Source organism: Ornithorhynchus anatinus, chromosome 16, assembly GCF_004115215.2.
Source record: "Ornithorhynchus anatinus isolate Pmale09 chromosome 16, mOrnAna1.pri.v4, whole genome shotgun sequence".
Classification (NCBI taxonomy): Eukaryota; Metazoa; Chordata; class Mammalia; order Monotremata; family Ornithorhynchidae; genus Ornithorhynchus; species Ornithorhynchus anatinus.
The window spans coordinates 6277220-6298179 of NC_041743.1; the positions used below are offsets into that span (position 1 = coordinate 6277220).

Sequence of the window (20960 nt, forward strand, 5' to 3'; positions counted from 1 at the left end):
ATCAGGGAAGGCCTCTTGGAGGTGATGTGCTCTTAATAATGCTTTGAAGGGTGGAGACAGTGCCAGTCTGTTGTATATGGAGGAGGCAAGAGTTTCTGGCTAAGGGAAAGACATGAGAAAGGGGTCGGTGGCAAGACAGATGAGATCACAGCACAGTGAGCAAACTGGCACTAGAAGAGTGAAGTCTGTGGGATGGCGGAAGTAGGAGATCAGTGAGGTGAGATAGGGTGGGGGAGGCCGATCGAATGCTTTAAAGCTGATGATAAGGAGTTTCTGCTTGATGCAGAGGTGGGTGGGCAGCAGTCCTTAAGGAGTGGGGGAAACATGGACTGAACTTTTTTTTTTTAGAAAAATGATCCCACAGCAAAACAAAGTATGGACTGGAGTGGGGAGAGACAGGAGGCAGGGGGATCACCAAGGAGGCAGATGCAGGAGTCAAGTTAGAATAGGATAAGTGCTTGTTTTAAAGAGGTTGTCTGAATAGAGAGGAAAGGCTAGATTTTAGTAGTGTTGTGAAGGTAGAGTGGACAGGATTTGGTGACAGATTGCATATGTGGGTGGAATAAGAGGGATGAGTTGAAGACAACACCAAGGTTACAGTCTTATGAGATAGGGAGGATAGTGGTACTGTCTACAGTGATGGGAAAGATGGAGGGGAGATAGAGTTCAGTTTTGGGCATGCTTAGTTTGAGGTGTTGGTGGGACATTCAGGTAGAGATATCCTAGAGGCAGGAGGAAATGCAAGACTGCAGGGAAGGAGAGAGGTCAGGGTTGAAGATGAAGATTTGGGAATCATCTGCATAAAGACGGAAGTGGAAGCCATGGTAGCGAATAAGTTCTCCAAGGGAGTGGGTGTAGATGGAGACCTAAACCTGAGGCTTGAGGAACTGTTAGAGAGTGGGAGGAAAAGAGGAACCAGCAAAAGAAAGTGAGGAGGAGCAGTCAGAGAAATAGGAGGAGAACCAAGAGAGGACAGTGTCAGTAAAACCAAGGGTGAATAAAGTTTCAAAGAGAAGGTGGTGGTCTACAGTGTTGATGACAGCTAAGAGAGGATTAGGACAGAGTAGAGGCAGTCGGATTTGGCGAGAAGACGGTCACTGCTTACCTCAGAGAAGGCTGTGTTCGTGCAGTGAAGAGGGTGGAAGCTGCACTGTAGGGGGATCAAGGAGAGAACTGGAGGAGAGGAAGTGAGAGAGTATGTATAAACAACTTTCTCAAGAAGTATGGAGAGGAATGGTAGGAGGAAAAGAAGGCAATAACTAGAGGGGACCATAGGGTCAAGTGATGATAGGGTAAACGTAAGCATGTTTGAAAGTGGTGAACAAGAAGCCAGCGAAAAGACAACAGCTGATGGTGGCAGTCAAGGAAGGAAGACAGAAGGAGCAAGTGTTTTAAAAAGGCATGAAAGGATGGGGGTCAGAAGCACAGGTGTGATGGGGGTAGATTTGGAGAGGAAGCAAGAGATCCCTTCTTTGAATTTCTGCAGGGAATTTAGGGAGAGTTGAAGAGGATGAGGGGGAGAAGAGGGCAGGATTGGAGAGGAGCAAGGGAGATTTTAGCAAGTACATCCTGGGGTAGATAAAGGAAAATCAGGTCCTAAAATGGGCCCCCCGAAGTAGGAGGGAGAACAGGCACTGAACCCCATTTTACAGATGTGGGAACTGAGGCAGAGAGAAGCTAAGTGACTTGCCCAAGATCCCACAACCGGTAAGTGGCAGAACTGGAATTAGAACCCAGGGCCTCTGACTTCCAGGTCTGTGCTTTTTCCTCTAGGCCACACTGCTTCTCTGGGTTTAGTCATTACTGCATCCCTTTCAGGGTGACTTCAGGTCTGGGTAATCACTTTTTGTTGCAATTATTGAAACCGACAAGGAAGTAGAAGGTTAAAAAGTTTGAAAATATTTCAAGTAGCATAGGCTCCTAACACTGTCACAGCCTGCATCCTGGAAATGGCTCCCAAAGCAGAAAGGAATGTGATCAGGAGGTTCCAATATAATGACATTTTCTTCCCCAGCCATCCTAGTTCCTGGTGTCCATTTGCTGAAATCCCCAGTGACATCATCATCCAAAGTTTTTGTTAACTGCTCACACAAGCAAGGCTCTGTTCTGGGTGCAGTTCAAAACCGGCTAAAATGGCCCTCTTCCTCCTAAGTAGCTTAAAAAACAAGCGACAACAACAACAAAAGCATCACACTTCCGAACTCACCAGGAGAACCCTCTGCATCAAAGCTAATCAAATACCTGCTTTCTCCTCAAAAGATCCTATTAGGTAAAGTATGCTTATTCACATTAAAACCCATCCTGTTGGAGCATATGCAGACTGAGAATCGGTACTCTAAGTCTACACTGTTGGGGTAGGTAGGCGTAGAATTAACTGATACTGAATTGTGCTACCTTAAACGGAGTGATGCTGGATTTTTCACTCATTCCCTTCCCTAAAGACGGAAGGAAAAAGAAGAAGAGGGAAGTGGCAGGAAGAAGGCTACCTAAAAATGCCTCTCACCACCTTACCTGAGCGCCCACTAGCTGCAGCAAGGCTGAGTTCACTGGGAGGAGCTCGATGTCGGTGTTGATGGCGGTCTGGTCAAAGGGGCAGGCCTTGCGGTGGAGCTTGTTCAGGCACATCTTGCAGACGGTGTGGCCACAGCCCAGACTGATGGGCTTTCGGATCGTTTCATCAAATGTCTGAGTGCAAATGGGGCAGGAGAGGAAATCCGTCCATTGTGGAGCTTGTACAGGCATTGCTTCGGGAGTGACAATTCACAAGACAAAAATCTAAAGCACAGATTCCACTGGAATCAAAATCTTCGAAAAAAAGTTTGTTTTTTTTTTTAAATAGCTTCTGTAAATTCAGTCAGCACATAGTGTGAAATATAACCTGGGGAAAAAAAAAGACAAAAAGGAAAGGTTTCAGTCTATCTTCCTTTTGGCTTACCAATTTAATGTTAATTATGCATCTACCTCTCCCTGCAATTTTTAACGCCCTTCTAGATTTTATACCAAACTTCACCTTGCTACCTGTAATTTAAAAAGTAATATTAGATAGTCTCATTGCAGTCAGAGTTGTATCTATTTTTGGTGATTTCAAAACATGCATGAGCTGTCATTTTTTGTTTTACTTCTTGCCAGACAAAAAAAGTGGAGTGGTTGCTAATGATGAGGGGACCAGATGGTGGTTGGTGAATCTCTTTTTTCCATGCAGTTCCCCACATTTCCCACACTCTCTTATTCCCTTTATTCCTCGCTTTGTCCAGTCTTGAAGTCTGCCTTATGCCTGACTTTAGCTATTGGTAATTTTAGAGATCCTTTCATATTTAGGCCCTTAACTATAAAATGATTTACTGTTTTTCATTACAAATAGAAAATAAAATAGAAAAAAAAAGACAGCCTGGTCAACACTACTCCCAAAATGCAGACTTGCTTTGTCTACACGACCCTGCATCAAGGTATATATGTAAAACCACATACTCACACACATGTACATTCCTCCCTCACTCTCCCCAGAAAACCTCAAGTAATTTTTAGTTGAAGTTTGTAGATACCAAATCCCCTTCAGCTGAAGTCCAATAAAGTAATTTCCTCTTTGGACTTTAAATCCCTTCCTGCTTTCATCACCTCCTTTCGTCAGCACCTTGTTCCTGGCTGTTCTACTAGGAACAGAACCAACTTGTGGCCCAGAAGATTTTTAGGTAACTGAGACTTCGCTGACCACTTTAAATCAATCTTCCTATTTCAGCTCAAAACCCTTGGCTGCAGAAGTGTTAAAGGAAAAACGGAGTTATTACCCTGTCAAATTGTTGCAATTGATGGTTCAAAAGAGGCTGAATTACATGAGGTTTACTGTCTTTATTTTAAAGACCATAAAAATTCAGTCAAAAAAATGACAGGAGCTAATTGTATATGTTCCGTATGTGTAATCAAAAAGGGGAACAACTCCTTTTTAACCAGAATCTTCATAAAGACAGCGAGATAGGGAGACAAGTGACAACAGTGACTTAGGTTCTAATCCTGTCTCCACCACTTGCCTTCTGAATGACCTTCGGCACATCACTTAAATTGTGTCTCAGTTCCCTAGTGAAGCAGCCATGCAGTCTGTGAGGGAAATCTTTAATGCCCTTGCAAAAGCACCATTGAGCTGGCAGTGATTTACTGGCAATCCTGCTGAACACAGTGACTACAGCTGAGGTTGTGGATGTGATAGCTCAAAACCTTACGCCAAGAATTTAACTCAAATACACAGCCTGGCAATGAGAATTTGAATCAGTCTGAAATAGTTTTTGATTTCTGAAATAGCTTAGCTGGAGAGCAGATTGGGGCTTTGGATAGTTTTTACATGTGGAGAAGTACAATAGCACAATAAGAGAGAGTGTTCATGTGTACAGTAATCACGACTGTAGTTTCTGGCATCAGCCACATATGCACCCCTTAGTTGAATTTCACTGTCAGTGGTGTCTTTTTTTTGAGCACGAAGACCAAATACTCATGTGTCTATGTGCATTAGTATAAAATATATGATGTGCCTGAAAAAATTAGGTATTTAAAAGCAGGCTCCATAACACTAATGCTTCAACCCTTAGCACTGAAACCTCACTAAAACTGCTCCATATTTTCATCTCTCAGTGCATGTTTCTATTTCTTTAGGGGATTTGTTAAGCACTTACTCTGTGCCAGGTACTGTATTAAGCCCTGGGTTAGATACAAGCTAATCAGGTTAGCTTGTGAGCCACATGAGGCTCACTATCTTAATCTCCATTTTACAGATGAGGTAACTGAGGCACAGAGAAGTGAAGTGACTTGCACAAGGTCACACAGCAGACAAATGGTGGAGCCAGGATCAGAACCTAGGTCCTCTGATTCCTAGGTCCACATTCTTTCCACGTTACTTTTGCTGGCTGGTGAGCATTCCTGGAATGAAGCCTGCAGAAGACAACAGAATTTGGGCAAAGGAAACGAACTGCAGCTTCACCTGTCCTCTGCTGTTGCTCCAGAGTGATATTCCCACTGCTACTGGGGATAACTGGCTGATTTCTTGACGTCTATGGGCTCCACATCAGGGATTCCAGTCAGCCAATAGTGGTGATAATCAATCAATGGTATTTATTGAGCTCTTACTATGTGCAGAGAACTGTACTAAGCACTTAGGAGAGTACAATACAACAGAATTAGCAGACACGTTCCCTGCCCATAATGAGCTTACAGTTTAGAGGATTGTGGCAGGGACTGTGGTTTTTGTTTCACATGCTTTTTCCTAACACTTTGCTGCCCTGAGCTACTCCGTACCCTAGAATTTCATATAAAATAATCCTTACAAGATGTTCAAAAGGGAAAAAAAATTCTTGCCAAGGCTGACCTAACACAAATTTTTAAAGTTACTAATTTCTTCACCTCAATAAGTACTACATTCCATGGATAGTTATTATGTATATACTGTCATAAATGTTTTTCTGTTTTCTGTTTTTTTAATTTCACATGTTCCCACACAAAATCAATCTCTCTTTTAATCTTCTGCTTTCTATTCCTTTTTTCATTTTCTAATCACTTATCACTCCTAACTGGACTTGACCTAGCTGTTGCACAAAATCTAAAGCAAAAAAATCAGGACAAATCATGATACATGGTCTCATCGGTCCAGGATGTCCCCGGTCTTTTAGAAAAAAAAACCAGAATGATCACTCCAGCTCTGAAGTCCCTGTCCCACATGGAGCTCACAGTCTCAATCCCCATTTTACAGATGAGGTAACTGAGGCACAGAGAAGTGAAATGACTTGCCAGTAGCCAAATGGCGGAATTGGAATTAGAACCACGGCCCATGTTCTATCCACTATGTCATACTGCTTCTCAACTCTCCAATTAATTTAGGCGTAATCCATTTTTCCTGTACAATGCCACCGAAGTGTATCATTTTTTTATTTCCAACATCTAACCTCATACATTACATACATATTGATGGAAAGGGAAAGAGGCATTTTCAGAGTGGTGAGTGATGGGGTGATCCAAGCCAAAGGGAATCACTCCAAAACCCGGGAGCCCCAAGCTGTTAAACAGAGATTCCCCTGGCTGCACTGGAAAGCTGGCCCACTCCTTCGGATTAGTGTGATTTTCCATTTAACAGAAACCGCGTTCACTACTGCACACTAAACAGATTTCTTAACAAATTACACATAATTTCTTTATTGCAATCCTTCAAAATAGCAAATGGCTGATTCAGAACTCTGGAAGCACCAGCACTTTACACTGCTCTTTCTGGCACATTTCATTCATGTGCCTCTGAATCTCCAAATCCCCAACATTCTTTAGGTCTCAGAAACGCGCAAAATTATTGTCTTGACCAATCTGAAAAAGAGACTGTTGTCAACAGCCTGTTAATTACTCACCCTGTCTAATGCAGAACAGCTACTTGAGGCCTGTTTTTCCCTTCCATACTGAGTCTTAAAAAGGGAAGGAATAGTAGGGTCTTATCCTCAGGTCCTTATTTATGGTTCTGCAAATTAAAAACCAGACTGAGGACACCTTTTATCTTCTGCCAATTAAGGTCAGTGCAGATGCAAAATGCTACACTTACTAAAAGCCCTAATTACTATTTCATTTGCTTATGTAAGCACACACCTCATGGCTTCTCTGTAATTAAACCTTACCAAAGAACACACAGTTCTCTCTAAAAACCTAGGTTACGTTCTTGATGAACCCTATGCCTTCCTGTAAGCATGCCTTGACTAAGGCCACATACATCCGCACAACTATTTCTTGCAACACTGCAATAGCGTTTTATCCCAGAAGGTTGTGCGCTGCCAGAAGAACATTCCCTAACAGAGTCCTATCCAAATCACAGTGAGGCAGATGGGGGAATGGGACAGGAGGGCTAGGATTCATATGGGACAGAACAAAGAGTGGGAGAGGTAGGTGGGTGGTGGCGGGGATAGAGAACAGAACCAGGAGATTCTGGGGGGGTAGGAGAGGTCAACGTTTGGACAAGGAGAGGACTGGGAGGGGGTTGGTTGGATTGCCCTTTCCTAAGGGCAGCTAACAGACAGCGGCAAGGACCCAGACCTGTCTTTGGCAATTCCACCCCTTCCAATTGTAGGTATTGACTGAGGGTTTAAGGGGCCCAAACTAATGCCTTTAATATTCATTTTAGAGGAAGAGGAATGATTTGAGATGATCCATTTCAAACCTCATATAATGAACAACTTCATTCCATTGTTTTGTGTTTGGCAGCATCTCTTCTTTGAATAGATTATCATGTCAGTAATAACAGAGTAAAAATACTCTGGATTTAGACTGCACCTTTCCTTTGAAGAGCCGAAAAGCACTTTCTTATATATTATCTCATACTCCAAAGAAATTGCATCGAGATTTCAAACAGCTCATGCGATTACCTTTCAGCTTCCTCTGGAAAAACCACAAGATGATAAATACAAAATAACAGCTAACCATTTTTTTTTAAACACTCAGACTATTATCCTGACATAGCAAGGGTTAGGCTAGTTCTGTTAATGTTAATGTTGGTATTTGTTAAGCGCTTACTATGTGCCGAGCACTGTTCTAAGCGCTGGGGTAGACATAGGGGAATCAGGTTGCCCCACGTGGGGCTCACAGTCTTCATCCCCATTTTACAGATGAGGGAACTGAGGCACAGAGAAGTTAAGTGACTTGCCCACAGTCACACAGCCGACAAATGGCAGAGCTGGGATTCGAACTCATGAGCCCTGACTCCAAAGCCCGTGCTCTTTCCTCTGAGCCACGCTGCTTCTCAAGTTCTGCAAGACCCTTTGATGGAAGTGTGTGCAAATTTTTCATTATTTTTTAGGGGGGGTCAAGTTAAATATTAACACCATCTCTGATTGACTTTGACCAGAAAATCACAATCACATACTCCAGAGAACCTGCTTTACCTCAGTTCGGATAATATAATCAGGATCAATTCTGTCACTGTAAGTATTTAATCCAATTTTCTGTGACCACGTTTTAAGATGTTCTGCATGTGAACTACAAGTAAAAACTGAGTTGATTTTGTTGCATATGAGAGCTTTTATAGGGTAAAGAAGAAAACCCAAGGGTCATTTGAAGCTTTTTCCAGAGGAAAATAAAAATTATCTTCAGAATCCTTGACCCAAACTCAATTTCTGATGTTAGGAAAACATCCATAGCAACCAAGGAGGGCAACTTTAGATAAAAGCAGAGCGCTCAACACAAACATGCTTACATACTTTTGTTTTTTAAATCAAGAGCAAGGGATTAGAAATACAATATATGACTAAATACATTTAACACCTCACACTGTTACAGTCTTTCTTTTAAATATGGGCTTTTGCAGTGAGACAGTGCAGGATTGAAAAAAATCCCTCTTTTTAATAGAATTTCTCTTTATCGTTGTCATTTCTGTAGGTTTTTTCTCCTTCCAAAACAGCCCTGAAGTCAAGAATATGTGTTATTTCAATATTATAGTGTTGCCATGGAAGTAACCAATTTATCACTAGTCATATTTGGATCCCACAGAAGGACATGGAACAGCTATTCTTCAATATCTCAGAGATTTGGCAGCCCAGGCAAAATTTGAAAAATGAGACATTTTATTTTATTTGCTCTAATTTGAAGGACTTTCTTTTTTAAACAATGGGGTCATTGAATGAAATATGGTTTTAATCAAACGTACAGTCACCAGCCTAAACCACTTTCCACAAAGGCTGTCTCAGTAGTTTGAGACCTATGATAATTCTTCAGCCAAGGAGCTGGAGAGTTGGGGACACAATGGCTTTCTGGGGTATGCTTTAAGAGTTCAAATCATCCACCTCCCAGACAATGATTTGTCAGGAATTTTCTCAAATCCACCGACTTTGGCCACCTCCCTAACCACCTGGATCAACCCACCTTCTGCTCTCTTTTTCTCCTGTTTCAGACCTATACTCTGATAGCTTAAAGAGAGTTTAGGTGTATTAACAGAAATTACTTCACTCTTCTTTGATGTGAAAAATGGTTTACCTGTGACTTTCCAATGAGCTTCCTCCTTTACATAAACAGGACAAAGGCTTAGATTACTCAAAAGCAAATTATTCCAAGGTCCATTAAATTAGGTGGTTATGAAAACCTGCTCTAAGATATTTAGACAACTTGACAACTTGAAGCATTCTTCTTGCTTCCAGGTCATTAACCATCCTGCTGCCATTTGATACTCCTTTACTCTAGGGTCAAACGTACCTCCAGGTCTTCTTCCCTCAGAGCTCTTCTAGACCAGTCTTGCATTTCTTGTTAAATTGGCCTTACTTCAAATGCTTCAATATTACTCTTCTCCCAGGAAGCTTCTGCTCATACACCAAAAAGGTAACTATGGAGAGCTGGTCCTTGTGCTCGAAAATACCAATGAGGGTAAAATTTACCCGTGGATAAGTGGGCAGTTGAAAAAGCTAATGTAGGACCCAGAGTCCCAAGCACGCACGCACAAAGGCTGTCCTGTGCTGCGCTACCAGTTTAATGCAGATCAACATCCCCGAACAATGAACCTCTACTCCTTTTTCCTAAAGTGTACTTCATTTATTCCAATCTGATAGTCTGTGAACCCAACAGACGGTGATTCTGGGCAATGAAAATAATAGACATCATTCCAGTCACTTTAATCACAACCTTTTTTTTTTTAATAGAGGAAAGAATTTCAAAATAAAGTGCAGCAGCTGGCTTTAAGGATTACTACAAAGGATAATGGGAGAAGACATTCTCATGGGCAAGATTCCTTATCCAGGGCCCTTAAAATGAGAAACTGATCTGCTAACTTTGGTCCTCAGGGAAGGAAAGGCATGTTACACCCTGGAACTGGCAAGGGAAGAACATAAGCTGGTTCCTAAGCAATTCCTGCACATTAAACAGCAATTCTGACACGGGGTTTTAAAAAATATGAGTTAATTTTTATCCTGGTCTTCAAATCCTGTTAAATCAGAAAATGAGGCCTCTTGTATCAACTATTAACCAGGGTTTCTCAACCCAAACTTCAGAGATGCTAAGACATCAAATTAAATTTGTTTTACCCACACTTTAAATATCCTCTTAGGTCACACTTTGAGATCAGTTCCTTCCCACCACAAAAACTGTTTAATACAGGAAATTAGTTCCTGGTTCCATAGAAGTTATTTTGAGAAACCCTGCAAAAAATCAGATTGTCAAGAACTTAATTTTACTGTGGGAAAAGAAACCACAGAGAAAATCCAATCCTACCTGATGGTGTCTAACAAGTTCAATCCTATCGAAGTTTACTAAGTCGATCAATCGAGATGAGCCTGCCCTAAGAGAAATCTTAACTGGAGAGGTGTTTCTCTAATTTGGTTTAACCAATCAGTCCAGTCTCCTGCCTTTCTACCTGTACTGCCAGTATGGCCCAGCTGCAAGGTTAATTTTCAGATTAGATGGTCACACCCTCTAGAAGGACAACAAAGCTGGGGCAGTTCTGCCTTCTGTGGCTGTGCTAAGAGTAGCAGAACAAAACATGGAGACCCCTGGGCCACCTTGTGTTCAGGTACACAACTTATCAGGATTCATCTATCTGTCATGAAAATGAGACTATCTACAAGTTATAAACATTTTCCAGTAAATATGCTACCTGGAAAACTAATGAACTGCAAGAATAAGGAACCTTTTCTAAGAGGATAAAAAAAACCCAACACTCACCATCTGCATCCCTATGGGGGAGACATTTACTTTCACTGTAGTTTTGGGTTGTTTTTTTCAACTAAATAGTGATTTTTGAGGAACAGAGCACTGAACTAAGCACTTAAAGAATGCAGTTGTCTATAGGTAGATAACGTAAAGGCACATGGTATGATACCCAAAATGCAGCACAAAATATATAAAGGACTTTGGAGCTTTAAACTAGTTAAGAACTATTTTTGAATTATTGTATCTGATTTGTCTAAGATAGTGCTAACAGTGGTCGTCCATTAGCTTTGCTTTTTTTTTCAGTGTTACAATAATAATAATAGTATTTGTTAAGTGCTTACTATGTGCCAGGCACGTACAAAGCACTTAATGTCAGAGCCTCACTGAGCATTTAGGCGAGAGGAAAGAGAGAAGTTGATCAATCGGTGGTATTTATTGATGGCAACTAAGGACACTTCCCGGAGAAGTGTATGTGTTTATGTAGTGGGGTCCTAGAAAATGGGATTTTATTCTACTTGTTAATGATAATTTTGTTAATGAGGCAGTTCCACATGCAAATGATGTTAACTTGCTTTGCTAGGGGATGAATATTGCATGAAGGAATTCCAAACTGTCATGTGGATTATGTGGTCATCAAAATCAGGACTGTCTAGTCAATACTGTCTGCCATCATCAGTGGAAATCAAGAACACAATCTAACAAGGTCAGAAAGCTATGCATCAAATCTGACATTAAAAGTTGAAGTGTTCTATGACCTTTTCAATATTTAATCCTATTTTAAAAGCCATGTGCCCCCCAAGATCTGAGGAGGAAAGGCCCTAAAACTAGTAGGTCACCCTCACTAGCCAGTTATATTAAAGCTCTTTCAATGGACATTAACATGCATGCCCCTTCTCATCAACTTACTACTTCAGTGGGGAAAAACAGTAAAAGAGAAAATATTTGGTCTTTTAGTCCACCCAAATGAGTGCATTTTGAAAACAGTACAGAAGTGAAAAAGGCACTGCTGACCCAGAGGATGTTTACCATACAGACTCAATTTAAATTACCCTAAACTACTTCGTTGGTTTACTGATGCCAGGACACACAATTTAAAATAAGTAGTAACCGCTCATATGCCAAAAACATCACAGCGGGGTGACCGAGATTCTAGTCACACTGCTAATAATGAAGTTGATTCAGAGAGGAGAGTTTCCAGAAAGCAGTCACGCATGCTTTTAAGATCAATAAACTCAGTCACTTCCTGGTTAAACTCAAAATAGCCTCGTGCTGTCACTCTAACAGATGCCTGCTACTACTTTCTTGATCTCTCCCACCTGACAAATTTTACACATTGTAAATTTTGACCCCAATCCATGATTTAACAAATACACAGAAGTCTTGAGCTAAGATCAACAAAACAGAGCACTGAAGCACATCCAGAAAAGAGGGAGACTGTCAGAGAGAGTGGTATTTTTATTTGACCGGTGAACTAACCCAACATCCTTATGTAGTATTAAGACTTTTGCTCTCCCTGCTTTCTGCCTTATCAAGCAACTAAATCAGAAGTGCCAAAAAAACAATAAAAAATAATTTACCAGGTCAAGAGATACAAAACCAAACAGGCTATAGCACTGGTTCCCAAAAGGGATGTCAGCATGGTAGGATGCTTATTTTTCTTTTTCTTTTTATGGCATTTGCAAAGTGCTTACTATGTGTCAGGCACTGTACTTGGCACTGGAGTGGATACCAGCTAATCATGTTAGACACAGTCCTTGACCCACATGCGGCGCACAGCTAAATCCCCATTTTACAGATGAAGTAACTGAAATCAAGACAAGTTAACTGACTTCCCCAAGGTCACACAGCAGACAAGTGGCAGAGCTGGGGTTAGAACCCAGATACTCTGGAATAAAGTCTGGTTGCCCTGACAAGCAAACTGCCCAAAGCCTCATGAATTCCAAAATTTTCTTCCCACCAGCAATCAAGTCCCCAAACTTGGTTTAGGGCCACTATAATCCCATGCCTAGGGACAATTGTGTAATGGTCCTTGAAGAAGGTGTGATTGAAACATAAGTATATTTTCAGACTTATTTGGTACATATTGGGAAGAGTAATATGAAATTTCACTACCTGCTACACACTGAAATGAGGAACATCTCTGCATTGTCTAATCACTGATATGGAAATTCAAAGATTAATATCATAGTTTGTAAGCCCGTCAAAGGGCAGGGACTGTCTCTGTTAACGATCTGTACATTCCAAGTGCTTAGTACAGTGCTCTGCACATAGTAAGCGCTCAATAAATACTATCGAATGAATGAATGAATGAAATAAAGGTGGTGTAAAATGATTATTAGCTTCAGTTTCTCCTCCAAATTTTCAGGATCTGCTCCCTTGTGTCTAGCCAAACTGCCACTGCCCTGTTTCAGGCATCTGTCTTCTCCCAACCCATTTTATCGGCCTCCTTTCTCATCTCCCAGCATCCAGTTCCTCCTGCCTCCAGTTCATTTTTCACTCTAACTGGATCACTTTTTTCAAAGATGTTGAATATGTCTCCCCATTTCTCAAACCAACATAACCACAGAAACCAATGTAACAGATCAAGTAGAGTCTCAGTTCCTTATGAGGTTCCCAAGCAAGGACACACTATGTGCAAAGCACTGTACTAAGCACTGGGATAGATTCAAGATAATCAGATCAGACACAGTCTATGTCCCACAGGGGACTCCCATTTTAAGGGGCAGGGATGAAGAAACTGAAGTCCAGAGAAGTCAAGTGACTTGCCCACAGCAGGCAAGACGCAGGGTTAGAATTAGAACCCAGATCCCCTAATTCCCAGGCCCAAGATCTCTGGAGCCTCCCTGGATCCCCTGATGTCAGCTTGGTTACCAGCCTGATAGTGAGCATTTGGAAAGCCCAGCCCCTACATTCCAACACCACTGGGAATGCCAGGGGTCAGATGACTAGCTACTAAGTGGACAAGGAGATCATGGAAAAAATAAATAAATAAATCTTCAGCAATATATGGACCAAGAATATAATCTCTGGAACCCAAATCCCATGGACTCAAACAAATGGCTTTCAGCCAATCCCGAAATGCTTTGATAAAACTCCACTGGTTCACTGGAAAATGCGACAGGCAGGCTTCTGGGGGGTTGGATTTTTTTTTTTTTAAAAGCACTGTTTTGCTCCTTGTCAACCTGGGGCAAAACAAATTCAATTTCAAGGACCTCCTACACTTTGTGTCAGGGATTCAAGTTAATTTAAAGATGACTCAGCTGGTTTTTCTTTTGCTCAACATCTCAAGGACAACAAGATTTGAGCTTTTATTGTTTGCTAATCCATCATCTCAAGACTGTAAACTCATTGTGGGCAGGGAACATGTTTGCCAACTCTGTTGTAGTGTGCTCTCCCTAGTGCTTAGTACAGTGCTCTGCACATAGTAAGCACTCATAGCAGCAGCATGGCTCAGTGGAAAGAACCTGGGCTTCGGAGTCAGAGGCCATGAGTTTGACTCCCGGCTGTGCCACTTGTCAGCCGTGTGACTGTGGGCAGGTCACTTCACTTCTCTGTGCCTCAGTTACCTCATCTGTAAAATGGGGATAAACTGTGAACCTCACATGGGACAATCTGATTACCCTGTATCTACCCCAGCGCTTAGAACAGTGCTCTGCACATAGTAAGCGCTTAACAAATACCAACATTATTATTATACGCCATTGATGATCATTAAATGATCTGGGGCCTTACTCACTTTTTTCTTCTCTTTGGTCATCTGCCTTCTGCCCACCTCCCTCCACTTCAGAATGAATAATAACATTAACTGGGCCAAAAGTAGAACAGGGCCCAGTGTTTACAGCTAAGAATAATTAACCTGAATGTTCACAATGGTGGGCAAGAGGGAGATGGGGCGGGGGGGAGACAACAATTAATCAATGTTTCCAATTATAACATTCAGACAATATCCAAATTTTTAATCGAGAACATTTAGTTCTTAATTATAAACAAATGACAGATTTAATCTTGTGATGGGAGACTCAGCTCCCTGTTGTTTTAAAAGTTACTACTTCTCTTTTCATCAACTTGATTTCTTTTGAAGCTTTCTCATATTTGCAAAGCGCAGCCATGTCGACGGCTCATTACAAGTCAAGACTTAAGCAGGTAGTGGAACTCTAGCATCAAGCCCATGTAAATGCTACACGTGTGGTTTAAGATCACTCAGTACTTAAGATTGAACTTGACTTCCTGCTCCACTACAATCTGGTCTCTCCCCCTTCAGTCCACTGAGTCACTCTCCAAGGTCACCAAGGACCTCCTCCTCTCCAAATCTAATGGTCTCCGCTCCAGACTAATCCTTCTTGACCTCTGATCTGACTGTGGACCACTCCCTCTTTCTGATAATGCTATCTAATCTTGGTCCCACCCACACAGTTCTCTCCTGGTTTTCTCTCAGCTGGCTCCTCCTCTGCCTCTCACTTTTTAACTGGGAGTGTCCTTCAAGGCTTTGTTCTGGGTCCCCTACTCTTCTCAAATTATTACTCAATTTTGGGGAACTCAACCGCTCCTTCGACTTCAACTACCAAAATGGGGTCCCAGAGTCTTTCCAGGGATGGGTAATTTATAAGGGAAAGGTGCTAACAGACCTCTAATTTACACCATCCCCAGTGGGAGAGGGACTGTGTCCAAACTTGGTTATCTTGTATCTACTCCAGCCTTTAATACAGTGCTTAGCACTTAGTAAACCTCTTAGCAAATGCCACTATTATCAGTATTATAATCTGCCACTCAGAGGAACTGGGGTGCTCCCTTTAAATGCCTCTGCTGCTCTAGTGGCATTACTCATTTACCACGTACTTTGCCCAGGGCAACAGTGAGAACGGCTCCTCGACAGAAGGACACTGTAGAGGATAACTCATACACACCAAATACTTATCTAAACTTTAAATGTATGATCCTTACTAAAAGTAAAATAATAGTAATATTATATAGCCCACTATGGGCAGGGACTGTCTCACCTTATTGCTGTACTGTACTTTCCAGGCACTTAGTACAGTGCTCTGCAAACGGTAAGTGCTCAATAAATACAATTGAATGAATGAATGTAATGAGTACCAACTGGTTGCAACGTGTTGCACTGGAAGTACTTGGGAAGTACAGAGAAGTGATGATACCTGCCCATAAGGAGTTTACACTCCAATGGGGGAGCCAGATTTGTACAGTCAAAGAAACTGAATGTCCAACTTAATAAAATATAAATACAGAAGTGTTCAGAATCTTTATCTGGAAGAAAAGGGAAACTGGAAAATTAGTTTGCAACTGCATCTGGACTTCCAGGACTCCACTATTCAAATAAAGTAATCACTTTCCTCAAACGCCTGCCCCTTGAGAAAGCAAATTCTTGCCCTCACACCTCCCCATTATTTGAACATGACTTTTTTATTCAATTACCAAATTAAATCCACTATACCTCCTCAAGGGAGGTGGGAGAACCAACTTCCAAGTAGGTTTGTTTAGTCAGCAACAAAATCAACAGAGTGAGAACTTCCTATCAGCTAGGTAGGGAGAGGAAAGGAATTCTGGGACAGCAAAAGGATAAAACCTGTCTGGCTCAGCTCAATATCTGGGTCCTGGTCTTATCTTTTCCCATGTGAATTTAGTTTATTTCTTCTCCAGGAACAAAATCCCCAGCAATTGAGAAATGAGCCATGAACTCGCCTCACAAAACCCACAATACAAAACCCTCTTAAGTGAAAGTGCATACCAGAGAGGTGATGAGGAACACACCTTTATTTACTACTTTTTCCATGTAATTCTGAGGTGCACTGACCCAAAATTCCCAATATGCTTAGTCCTGTCATAACGTGTACTCGGTCAGTCGATCATATTTTTTGAGCACTTACTGTGTGCAGAGCACTATACTAAGCACTTGGGAGAGTACAATATAACAGTAAACAATCACATTCCCGGCCCGCAACAAGCTTATAGTCTAGAGGGAATGAATACACAATCGATACCACTGATAGGCTGTTGCTTCTTCCAAGCTGCAATTCATTTTGGTGTCTGCCTCCCTGACTAGATTGCAAGCACCTTGAAAGTGGGGATCACGTGAACTAATATGTCTGCATTCTGTTAAGCACTAAATACTATGCACAGATTGAGAAGTCATTTGGTTATGGCACGACAAAATGCCAGAAGACCCGTCTGTACATATGCACACAGTGTTACATGGGGGGGATAGCGTTTTCCTTTATTGTGGAGTTCTGCAAGAATGCAATTTACACACTACAGAGTGCAAGAATGCACTTACACACTGGGAAGCAACATGGCCTAATGGCAAGAGCATGGACTTGGGAGCCAGAGGTCGTGGCTCCCTCACTCGTCACTCGTCTGCTGTGTGACCTTGGGCAAGTCACTTAACTTTTCTGTGCCTCAGTTACAACCTGATTACCTTGTATCTACCCTAGTGCTTAGAACAGTGCTTGGCACATACTAAGTGCTTAAGAGGTACCATTATTATTGTTATTATTACTACAAGAAAACTGTGTTCTGAAGCACCTTGTCAGACCCTCCCACAGTACCTCAACCCCTGCGAAACCGTCACTGTTTCCAGCTTCAGAAAAAAAAAACCCTAACCTCATACAAAACACGTGAAATGAAAGGCAAACAGTTGTATGCAACTGAAAGTAAAAATTTTTTCTTCTGAAGAACACCTACAAAAAACCTTCAACCTAATGAATCATTGATTGACCTTAAAATATTATTTTAGAATTTGCTAGAATCACCTTCTATTGAGTTCTGAAATTAACCGAGAAGAACGTATAGATTTTGTTCAACTCAAGAGTTGGGAGGTGATGATTTTCTAGGGCATCAAAGATAAAGCAATATAAATTCTGAACTTCAGCCAGACTGTTCAGGCTATTTTTCCCTTCCTCAGACAGAGCTAGAAGTCTATAAAACATAGACTAGATATTGTATACCCTGAGATAAAGACATAAATCACATTGGTTGATTTAATAAGATATACTGTGTTAAGTATTTACATATTAGAGAGAGAGAGAGTTTTTATAGTGCTATTTATTCAATCGAGTCACATTACAAACGATAGGAAAGCATTTGCCAAGTGTATCCTTATAAAGGACAAATAAAAGGACAAATATCTTTCCCAGAGAAATGAAGTATAATTCCAGTTTTAGTTGCCTACAAAACAGCTCTAGTAAAACAAGATAAAAATTGTTTAAATATAAGAAATAAAAAGAATCGTGTATTTTGCCACTGTAAATATGCAACTGAAAAATGGTCTATCAAAATGATCTTTGCCCCTTCCTTTATGTGGCTTTCGATCAGTTCCAAAAAAAGAGTAATGATACTTATTAAAACACTTACTCTGTGTTAAAAGAATTGGAGAAAACAAGATAATCAGATCAGAGCCAATTCCTGTCCCTCAAGGAGCTCAACCTCTAACAGGGAGAACAGGTACCTTCTCCCCATTTTCCAAATGAGGAAACTGAGGCCCAGAGAAGTTTAAGTGACTTGCCCAAAGCCAAAGGAGCCGACCAATAGCAGGAGAGGCACCAAAACTCAGGTCTCCTGAATACAGTCTCATGTACTTTCTATTAGGCCTCCCTGTTTCCCATCACCATCTCTAGTACTGAACTTTCCTGTACCTAAATCCCTATGGTTTGTATGAAGGAGTTTTGATTGAAAGGGTCTGCGTGGTAATTGAGTAATTCATAACCGAAGTCATTTACCTTTGGAAAAGAAGTGCTTGTGAACCTGTATTCTCAGGGATTAGCACTCCGCACAATTTACATTTATCGTTTACCCAACATGACAAAATCACTGCACGGGCACTTAGAGTCAATTCTTGATTACTTCTGGTAGTGAGAACAGGAAATCATATGGCTGTATAACTGCAGCTGATCAGTAATTTAAATCCTGGTCCCCAATAAAAGCTTTGCCCAGATCTAACTAGGTTCTGACAAAACTATTTTTGGCCTCAGTTCCCATCCGTTCCTTTGTCATCCCCTTTATTGAAGTGCTACCATATTCTGTGGGGTACCCTGTGATGAGATCATTTTTAACTAAGATATATACAAGGATGGAATTTGTCTTCCAATAGGAAGGGCAGATGTATATGTAGTTTGTTGAAGTGCTAATGAGCAGTGAAATAGTTAAGGACCATTAATTAGGGATGATTATCCCTCTGGACATGTTTCTTTGCTCAGAACCTCTTTGGGGGATGGGGAAAAAAGGCTAAAAGTTAAATCACTCAGTATACTCAAAGTTAGTGCCTAATATATTTTTTTTTGGAATGCTCTCCAGATAGCATATATCCATGCTATCCATCCCTCCAATAAAGTGATTAACTGAGAATTGTAAATTAAAGCAGCTCACACATACATTTCTATTTGCTTGATAAAACCGTGATATTTTCGGTCAGCGGTATTTTTCTGCCAGCCATCAAATGAATGCTTTTACTTCAGTGATTTAGGGGAACCCTGGTAGTATTTCTTTACATCCATTAGTGGTTCAGAAAACACTGTACTGTATCGATTTAAAAATAATAGTGATAATGTTGGTACTGGTTAAATGCTTACTATGTGCCAAGCACTGCTCTAAGCGCTGGGATGGATACAAGTTAGTCAGGTTGCGCACAGTCTCTGTCCCACATGGGGTTTACAATCTAAGTAGGAGGGAGTAGGATTTACTGCCCATTTTACAGATGAGGAAACTGAGGCCTGGAGAAGCGAACTGACTTGCCCACAGTCACACAGCTGACACGTGGCAGAGCTGGGTTTAGAACCCACATCCTCTGATTCCCCAGCCTGTGCTCTCTCTAGTAGGCCATACTGCTTCTCTAAAAATACAAAAAAAAAAACCAACCCAAAAAATGATACCCACCCAATTCTGGGCCACTGTTATAGTACAAGGACAAACTTGCTTTCCTTTTTACTTTAAACAAGCGTTTTAATAAGATTTTCAGATTATTAAACACAATTTCTAATCAAATTAGGTCAGCATGATATTTTAAGGCTCTCTTTCCTTGGCCTGGCCATCATGCAATACACAGCAAAACTTTCCCCTAATGCATTTACCGTCCTAACAGTTTGAATCTCACTTTAATCCTTCACTAGTAACGCGAAACCTCATTTTCTTGTCTAATTTTGAACCATGAGGTGATTAACTGCTTGCAAAATTATTTTTAATATGAGAAATGTTTCGGTATAAATTGGTAGTCACAGACTTTTTCCAAAAACCAACTGTAACTCAATTCTACAACTCCCTGAGATCCCCACCTCTGTGTCTGATTAGATTATCTACTCCAGTGTTTAGCACAGTGTTTGACATTAAATTCTATAATTATTTTCTTCAGAGGATAATTTGCCTTTCAGGTAAAATAATTGCCAACAGGGCAAAAAGGACATTCTGTACTTCTAATGTTGGATTATTTTGGGTAGTAGTAACAGTTCTTATTAAGCTCTTACTGTGGGCATAACACTGTACTAAGTGCCCAGGAGAATAATAATAATAATGATGATGGCACTTGTTAAGTGCTTACTATGTGCAAAGCACTGTTCTAAGCACTGGGGAGGATACAAGGTGATCAAGTTGTCCCACGTAGGGCTCAGAGTCTTACTCTCCATTTTGCAGATGAGGTAACTGAGGCACAGAGAAATTAAATGACTTGCCCAAGTCACACATGTTGCAGGGTGGGGGCGGGGGGAAGAGAGGAGTGGGGCGGGGACGGATGACACAATTATTTATGTAAAGAGACTGTTGTAAAGGACCAGGGTTCATAATCGAGAGTTTTAGACGAAATCATGTCTGGCTAGTAAATAGGCCACTCTATCATTAAAGCAACTAAGAACTGGGAAAATGAAGTAATCCAACTGGAATTCTGCAGGCTCCAAAATGCTAAGTCTGTCACTTGCCCCATTTTGTAACGTGACCCTAAGGAGGCTAACAGTTAGCTAATTCTATTTTGCCACCCGTAAAACGGCTTAAGGTGCCCAGCTCAAATTTACTGGTGGGCCAAATTCCTTATGAAAATACAGGTGGGCTGGCTTGGGATCAGAATAGTGGCGGGAAGAAACAGGGATGAAAGAGTAACGAGGCTAAACACTAAAGAACACATATGTGCAAAGAGTAAAAGCATCTAGCCCTATCTATCACTCAGTCAACACGCTCCCCACTGAGTAAAACTGGCCCCTCGGTATTTTCATAAGGAGAGGAAAAAAGCATCTCATCTCCTACCTCTTCCTCCTTTCCTCATCTTCTGGGTGGGAAACTATTCTGGGCCTCAAAATAACGACACTTGGGCACAGCAGCTGGAGCTG

The 20960-nt window shown here is 41.2% G+C and overlaps 1 protein-coding gene across 7 annotated transcripts in view; it reads right to left on the reverse strand.

Annotated features, from left to right (window-relative positions):
• The window catches only part of RC3H1 (ring finger and CCCH-type domains 1), a 54324-nt gene that overhangs the window by 27113 nt on the left and 6251 nt on the right, over nt 1-20960 (reverse strand). For all 7 annotated transcript variants that reach the window (XM_029080517.2, XM_029080520.2, XM_029080521.2 and 4 more), the window contains exon 2: nt 2512-2878. In XM_029080517.2, coding sequence (XP_028936350.1) covers nt 2512-2742 — 231 coding nt within the window. In that variant the 5' untranslated portion in view covers nt 2743-2878. The remainder of the gene's footprint in view (nt 1-2511; nt 2879-20960) is intronic.